General features: G+C 43.3%; 1 protein-coding gene across 1 annotated transcript; it reads right to left on the bottom strand.

Moving 5' to 3' along the window:
• Nucleotides 1–5,953: 5,953 nt before the first annotated feature.
• LOC148033540 (uncharacterized) lies at nucleotides 5,954–8,412 on the bottom strand. Its single transcript, XM_087682325.1, has one exon. The coding sequence runs from the start codon at nucleotides 8,008–8,010 to the stop codon at nucleotides 6,460–6,462; it is 1,551 nt and encodes a 516-aa protein (XP_087538451.1). The 5' UTR covers nucleotides 8,011–8,412; the 3' UTR covers nucleotides 5,954–6,459.
• Nucleotides 8,413–8,803: the final 391 nt, after the last annotated feature.

Raw genomic sequence — 8,803 nt, 5'->3', positions numbered from 1 at the left:
GGGTGGACTGGAAAGTGGTCTCTCTAGTGCCACGTTGACCCATAGGAGTTGCACTCTTGGATATACTTGAGTGCATCACCATGCATGGTCGGCCACCACAAGCCAGCTTGCTAGATTTTGTGGATTGTCATGTCTATAGAGCAAAGTGGCTGTTAAAAATCCTTTAGTGAGCTTCCTTGAGAACTACAGTATACTCCATTGAGAGGAGAGGACTACTCTTTGTAGCACTCTAGAGAGGGTGTGATAATACAACTACCCTATTACAGTCTCAAAACACTAACTTCGAAGAGCTAGACATTTGCCTTGGTCATTTTGGAGATAGGTGAGGGTTAGGTGGCTCAAGCTCTAGTACATCAATTGTAGTTGTAGATAAATGGGCATTTGGAAACTCATCTTTGACACTAGTTGGGGTTTCTCTAGAATCAAGGCGAGATAGAAAGTCTGCAACAATCACGTGCTACACTCCAAGGTGATGTAAGCGAGTGGCATTTTTTTGCTTAACCAAATAAACTAATGTGGAAATCCACATGAAAAACAAAAGTGTGCCCGAGCAAATAGTGCCAAAATTTCTTGATGGAATAGATCATGCTAAGGCACTTTTTGACTGAGTAGTTCTTTTTCACATTGGACAATCTTGTGCTTGTGTAAAATATAGGGCAAAACCATCTATTGGTATCTTCCTACATAAGCACATTGTCAATAGCCACATCAAAGGCATCAACAAATACATGAAATGGTTTGTCCCAATCTAGTGGGATCATGATTGTAGCTCTAAAAAGTAACAACTTGAGTTGACAAAATGCTAAGCCCCCCTCTTGATTCAATTGATAGATAGGTTTTGCCACATGTGCCAATTTGTTCAAGGGGATGGCCAAGCACACTAAAAGTCATAGGTGGGGATCATGCCACTTGATTTTCCCCAAGAATCTAAGTACTGTGGATAGTGAGTCTAGCATTGCGGCTTGCATGATTGTGGCCACCTTGGTAGTAGGGTCACCAACACAATGACATCTTGAGAAATAATGTGGCCTAGTAAAATTTCTCCTTTAACAACAAACGCATTTAAAGGATTTAAACTTAAGCATATCTCTCGGAAATGTGTTAGACATAGGTGGAGGTGCATCAACTATAGAATTATCTTCCCAAAGACATTGAAGCCATCCAAAAGGACTCTCATAATATCAATCATGTAAGATCCAAAGATCTCCTATGTGTCTCTCTGAAAAAGAGGTCGAAGCATTCTTAAGTAATTTTACTAATTGGATTATTTTTTATTTTTATTTAATCTCACATTTTTAAAAAAAAGAGAAAAATAAGTAGAGGAGAAGAAGGAGAAAAAATAAAGAATAATATTTTTATTTTTTTAAAAGAGAAAAAAGGATAATAAAAATAAAAGCGACGAAAAGAAGTAGAATAAAAAGGAAAAGGAAAAGAAAAGGAGAAGAAAGAAAGAAAGAAGAATATTTTTGAAAATTAGGGTTAGGTTAGAGGAGAAGAAGGCAAAGGAGAAAGAAGAGGAAGAAGAACATAAAAAAGGAGGAAAGAAAGAATAAAAAGGAGGAGAAGGAAAAGGAGAAAAAAGAGGAAGAACAAAATAATAAAAGAGGGAAAGTAAGAAGAAAAAGAAAACTTAGGGTTTCCCTCCTTTTCGTGCATGCCAGCTCCATCCCCTCTCCCCTGCCCACCCCTTCATGTCCATCTCCCTCTTCTCCCCCACCATAAGCCAACACCCAATGCATCCACCACCACTTGCCAATGTCCGTGTGTCCCCTCGCCATGGTCTTCACTTCCACCTCCCTCCCACCAATTGTTTTGTAGACCTCTTCCTCCTCTCGTTGCCGCTGCAATTCCCATTGCCTCACCTGCCTTCCATCTCGCCATTGCAGGCGTTGCTTGCACCCAACATGAATCGTTGGTCTCCATGCCACCTTATCCACTAGGCCATGGATCACCTCGACTAGTTGCCTCCACAGATGTTTACCGCAGCATAGAGGATTGGAAAATGGAGCAGAGGAGTGGAAAATTTGGAAGAAGGAGATAACCGAAAGGGCACAGGAAAAAGGAAGGAAAAGGCACCCCGGATGGAGATCAGACCCTGAAAATTTGAATGATGACCTTTCCAGAAGGCCTCAGTGTTGCCTCGAGAAAAGAAAAGAGTAAAAGCGCACAATTAAATGTGAAGGCGCTCCCGAATCCTTGTAACAGAGTGACGGGCTTACTCCTATGCAAATTGTATGCATTAGTTGGGAATGGGATAAGTTAGAATGGTGGGAAATAGGAAAAGAGGGCCTAGGCTAATGGCCGGCCATGTAAAAAGTGGGGATGACCGCCCAAAAAGTAGAGCATGTATATAAAGTTCAAAAGTAAATGAGAAGCTCATTCTTGTGTCCGGCCAAAGCTTCTTCTTCCTCTCTTGTTTCTTGCCTTCTTGCTTATGCTTGAGTGAGGGATTGAGGGAGTGTGAGGGAGTGACTGTGTGAGAGTGAGGGATCGTGGAGAAGAAGCTCCCCATCTTCTCTCTTCATCTTCTCTTCTTCTCTTTTCTTCTCTTCTCTTCTCTTCTCTTGCGCGGCTATGGAGGATGGAGCTTGACGGAGGGGGCTTGAGCTTGCTTGAGCTTGCCACAAGGATCGTGGAGCTACCAGAGTGCAAGAGAGAGGAGGGAACTCGATCAAGCATCAAGGTAAGCTCACTACATCTGTAAGGTAGGCATTGCGCATCGGCTATGTGAGAGGTAGCCATGACCGCTCGGATTGAAATGCTTGATCAATAAGCGGTCCGTTTGTCTCGGGGTAGAGCTCCGTAGCTCCCCTCCATTTTGGTTCTGTTGGCGAGACCGACGGAATGGAGCCTTGAGCACCACGCGCATCGAATCGAGCATAGAAGTAGGGTTTGCAGCCTGAACCGGTGCTCGAGATAGTTAGGAGATTTAGGAGGTTTCGATCCTTAGAAGGAAGTAAGAATTTTGTTTTTTTTCTTTTTGAGATAAGACACATATACCCAACCCCCCACACCTAGGGTGCCTTCCCTCCAAATATTAGCTAAGCGAGCATGCAAGAGTGTTATTGATGTTTTTTTTCCTGAGGTAAGACACACACACCCAACTGCCCACAAGTGGAGTGTCTTCCCTCTAAATTCCAACCAAAAGAGTGGGCCAAAGCCATGATATGTATAGATAGGATAGCTAACAAATCGATTGAATGGTAGACCTTAATTGTATTGGAATCTTACTCCTCAATGACCCTATCTAGGATGACTATGTATAGACCTTTTTGGGACTACCCATCAATAAATTTCTATTCATAGCAAGATTATTTGCAAACATAGAGCAAGAAGTGGTGATAGCATAACAAGTCATAGGTTCTCCATGAACCTCAAGTGTTGGAGCATGACACTATAATTACATGTCTGATGAAGTACCCTAGTGGTATTTGCATTGTGTTAGGCCCATTACACACTGGGAAAAAAGCCCTGCCCACCCGTTTACACGCTAGGCATGACTAAAAGTGTCAACAAAAAGTACTTTGCCCACCCGTTTACACACTAGACGTGACTAAAAGTGTCAACAAAAAGTACTTGGCCACCAGTTAGAGCCTCGAGTTTGGTAATCATTGGTTGCAAGTTCTATTCTTCTCAATTGTAGTGTAGCTTTTTTTTATTGAGGTGATTGTCTCTTTCCTCCCCGAGCGCACACTTCACCCTTGAGCAATGTCCCCCATCTAAAATCGTCCGTCATGCGGCTCTATTGCGAGCCAAATCCATTCTAGACACGTCAATTGAGCATCCCTTGATTTTGCGTGTGTAACTGTTTGGGCGGGCCTGTGTGTAATCGGCCTTAGACTAACTTTGTGTTTGGAGATTTAAGGCCGGTTGCACACTGGGTTATGGACAGACAGGAGGTGGAAAATGAGGCGTCCGTCGAAATACGTTTTAAAAGGACATTGGATCCGATTTTCACAGTTGGCGAACACTTCTGGGAGATCCCCTGCCTAAAATCCAGGCGCGCCCAATGCATAAGAAGACAACACATTTTCTCAAAAGGAGAACCATGCAATTGACAAGAATTGAACCTCTACCAATCCCCACATTCATCTTTGTGATCACCAATGGGCCAAGCCTCTTCTGGTGAAACTTTTGGGCGAAGTCGATGTTTAATCAAAGCAATGAACAACTTGCACATAACCCCAGCCATCCGAGGCTGTGTGTAACCACCCTAAGGCTTTGCACCAAAAAGTGCCACCGTCGTGACCCTACCAAGGGATACCTTTTTCACCAACTTTTAAGGCCTACGTAACGGCAAGCCAAATTGCTACCTAGTAGTAATAATATATAATTTATTAGGCGGACAAATTCACTTTTCGTTGGTATAATTATTCCCTCTTCAAATTTGGTGGTTGTGGATATTTTCAGAAATAAGAAAAGACTCTTAACCTCTGACAGCAGACCTTTTTCCTCTCCTATTGTCTTGCATTTTCCCATTCTTTTTGTAAATTCTCCTACTTTTCGAGGGCACGGGTACTGCATCCATCAGGCTTGCTATGATTTATCCTTTCAATTCTCAAGCTTTTAGATATTTTTTAAAACTTGTCTTTTTATTAAAAAATCATACTCTGGCCTGGACGTCCAGTTGCCAGCAACGATCCAGGAAAACGATCTCACGTACTGACAAGAAACAGCTATTTGAAAACTCAGAAAGACTAACAGTAAGCTAGTCTATCAACAGCATTGCCCCCATGCCCCTGGGCCCTGCCAGGTTACAAGATTTGCTTGCTTGCACATATCATTTTTACATGAAATTATGAAACCACCCAATAGTCAACTGAACTTCTTAGGTTACGTGAAGTCCTCTCAAGTCTTCTGACTTCAATTCCTAGCTCACAGCTTACAAATCTCCTACTCTCATTTCTGAAACCTCTAGCGATGGCTTTGAAGTTTGGAGTATCAGCAATCCACCAATAATGAAATTAGCTCACATTGTCAGCTTACAAGGTTTCACATGAAAACAGCAATGGTCAATTGCATCTGTTAGGCTGTCTTGAAGAGTGGAATCCTCATACACATTTCTAGTTCACAAGTCTACTCACACTGTATCAGCTGCAGTAGCAAACTAGACCTACTATTGAGTGCCACCACGGAGCTTGACAGTGCATCAATAGCAAAAGAGTACTCATAGCAGTGGCAAACTAGACCTTTTAGGCACCTCAAAGGGACCTTGATGCTGTATTAGCATCGACAGAATAGTAGCCTCAGTGGCAAATTAGACCCGTTGAGCACCAAGGAGCTTCATAGTGTATCAGCAGCAATGGATACAATGGGGAATAAGTTGGTCTTACTCAGCTGGTTCTGAGAATTCTTGCATGGTTCTAGTTGTAAAGCATGGCACACACCTCATCCACTCCTAGAAAGTCACATCCTTTGGAGGGTCACTCATAAATATGTAAGTTTATCACATGGGTTCAAGAGAAGGGATCTCTATAATCCTTTTTATAGACCTTTTTTACATATAGAAAGGTATCATTTAATGGGGATATTCACAGGTTAAATAGAAAAAGAGTTTTTTTGATTCATGATAAATTTACATATAAGTAGTATTCACAGGAGTGCAGTGAAAAAGTAGTACTTTATAATTATTCCAACCATTATTTCATCTTAAGATGAGCAAGATAATCAGTAGGCTCACATTTTAAGTCAATTGTGCTGTAAACTTACTGTTTTACTTCATTTGATAGACCATAAAGACAAGTGATCCCCAGGCTCTACTCTCTGGATCACATATAACAGCTATTTGCATTTTAGGGGAGCTCAGAACTTCCAAACAGGCTATTTCACAGTAGAGACAGGTATTTGCATTTTGGGGGAGCTCAGAACTTCCAATCAGGCTATTCCACAGTAGAGACACACGTCTTAAATAAGCCCACAGTTAAAAATGCATTTTGCACTACCAGAACTTGGAACTTTAGCATATGTAGAAGATGCTGAATCTCTAGTGTGGCATATTGCCTTCAAATAACAAATACTTGCCCTTGTAACATAATAACCCTAAAATGATACAGCTCTTTAAAGCAATAGTGTTATACAAATACTATCGCAAGAAGGCCTCTGACAGTGTGTGTTTTACATACAGTGGTACTATGTGAAATATGTTTTTCTTCCAGTTAGCTATTACAGAGAAAAATCCTTATGGAGTAGTTGAACCTATATTGATTGCATCTATTGAAATGGCAAACAATAGATCCTTACTCCATGGCCACTTTATGAAATGGGTCTCATCCAGATTAAAACTAACAATGACCCTCTTACAGAGTTGCAAAGTTGACCATGAAGGTTGTATGATTTTGATGAAGATCCTCCTAATGGAAGATGTACTTCGCATATTCACCTCAAATGCCTTCGCAAGGTAAAAGCACTTTGATGTGAAGAAACTGGCATAATCCATTGGGCATGAACTGCTTGCAGAAGCTATGCCTTACACATGTAATGCTGATACACTTTGCAGCGGAACACCTTCCGATGTGCGATAAATCCTGGCATGATCATAAAATCCACCTTTGGAATGAAACCAACAGCAGAGCACCGGTTGCAGCTGCCAACTGGAGGCACCGCCACTGGTTCAACATAGGCAGGATCTATCTCCTGTCCTCTCCCAACTCTGATGATCTGCATAGGAGGGTGGGTAGCATTGGCTAATCTATGGAGAAGCCACACCCATTTAGCAGCCCTCAAAAAGGCCTCCATAAAACGGTCCCTCTCTGCAGCATTCCTATAACCCATGCTCCAAGAGAACATGGCCATGATCTCCTCACTCTTGTTTGCACAGAAAGCATGAAACCCAGATTCGTACAATGGATTGTGCATCCTTAGAGCTTCCTCAGGATCCACACATTTCACCCTTAAATAGTCCTGCAGTCTAGCCAGTGCCCTGGCACTCGGATCAAAAATCTGTGTCAATCCGCTATCGTCAAAGCTGTCATTCTCAAAGCACCTGAAGAAGGCATGGTTGATCCTGCATTCAAGAGCATAGCTAGCATGAACCTTTCTCAGAAACACTGTATTGGGCTCCATCTCCATCAATGTTCTGATCAAAGAATACCCAGACAGCACCATCTGCTGCATATAAATGCGACAGAACGAATTCACCTCTGACCGACAGCGAAGAAGGGCAGTTTCAAACAAGAGAGTCATGGCTGAGACAAGCTCAGGCTCCTGCCATACATTGCTGAACTGGCTAAGGAGGTCCCATGAGGCAGGAGAAGCAAAACTAGAAGGGCTCTCATCTGCCAAGTTCCCTTCTGATTTGGCAGCCTCCTTAGCTAATTCAGACGTACTACTAACACTGGCATTTCTGGTAAGCTCTCCTAGAATTGCAGACAAAGTGGCAGTGGTGCTTCTATTCCCACTGCTATTCCTGATCAATCCAGGCAAAACAATGAGAGGGTGGTTGTAAGTCTCCATGCTATTTTTCTCAAGGAGGTCATGCTCCTGGCATGTGATGACTTGTTGCTGCTCCATCTGCCATTCCCACATGTCCCTAGTGTCCTGGGTCTCCAGCAAGGCTTCTTGCTGCAGGCGAGTCTGCTCAAACAAGGCTGCTGCAGCGCCGCTGAGGCTGCGAGGCCGCAAGTGGAATGGGGCCGAGGACTGGACAGCACCAGACTGCTCCTTGTGTTTAGACCAGCAAGTGAAGATGCCTGTGACCACACTGAGGGACTTGGACCATCCTTTCTCTTCTTTCTGGGAGAGGGCGCTGTAGAGGGGGTCATGGTTGAATCTGGTGCTGCCATCTGGTGCTGCTGCTGCTGCATCCTCCTCGGATTCTTGCAGGACGGGAGAATCTGCATTGGTATCCGATGGAGGAGGACCAGCTGCTACCCGTGGAGTGGATGCAACCTCTGGCTTTCTCTTCCTGTCTCCAGCTATATTGGCAGCAGAAGGAGATGAGGGTACCTGGGGGCTAGATTGCTGCAGCTGCTCTATTGCAGCTTCAAGGTGGCCCAAACTATACTTGGACATGAATGATCACTCTTGTGATTGAATCATGCAGACTGCAGCAAAGGGAATAAAATGGAATAGGGAGGAGAACAAAGCAGGGACAAGGTACCATATAGAGAAGAGATCAATGGTGAATATGACTCTCTCTCTCTCTCTCTCTCTCTCTCCACTGTGGAGTAGTGAGATTATGAGAACCGAAGCACCATTTGTATTTCTCTCTCTCAAAAGACAGACAACGGCGATGATGATGGCGATGGCCGAGGTAGCTCTAGCATCATCCTCATAGCTAACTCGGCCTCTTTTTTCTTCTTTTACTGTCACTCTCCCAAAGACAGTTTTTGGACCGTTAGGCTCTTGAGAGAGAGAGAGAGAGAACGCACGCCTATCATTCGCTTTTGATGTTTCTGCGTGCATGCGGTCGATGATGATGATGATGGCCCCCAGGCTCTTTTGCCCCGAGATTATGCAATCAAGCATACGGGGTTCGCTATCTCGTGACTCGTGAGTCGTGATGTCTCTCTGTTTGTCTCTTTCGAGTCTTACCTTAGCTATTAAGATCTCCCTGTCTCTGTCTCTCTCCTTAGCTATTAACATATGGGCATGAGCCTTGCTCCGCTACAAATTGTGCCATTGTGATGCTTGCGAGGTTGAGCCTTGCATGCTTTTCATTTTGCTGCAGTTCCCTTTGCTCATTAAAAATGAAAAGTTGCTAATAAAATGTAAAGAGGGTATGTTTTCATGCCATGATAATGTATTGCGCATGCAATTAAGTACAAACACCCATGGATATTAGAAATTAAAATTTTATAAGCTT

Source organism: Lygodium microphyllum, chromosome 7, assembly GCF_053477565.2.
Source record: "Lygodium microphyllum isolate KBCC chromosome 7, Lygodium_microphyllum_v1.1.10, whole genome shotgun sequence".
In the NCBI taxonomy this organism is placed as follows: domain Eukaryota; kingdom Viridiplantae; phylum Streptophyta; class Polypodiopsida; order Schizaeales; family Lygodiaceae; genus Lygodium; species Lygodium microphyllum.
Note: the sequence above shows the minus strand (reverse complement) of the source record. Positions and strands in the feature narration are given on the sequence as shown.

Excerpts from the sequence above, each read along its gene's own strand:
- LOC148033540 (XM_087682325.1), bottom strand. The coding sequence starts at position 8,010 with ATGTCCAAGTATAGTTTGGGCCACCTTGAAGCTGCAATAGAGCAGCTG.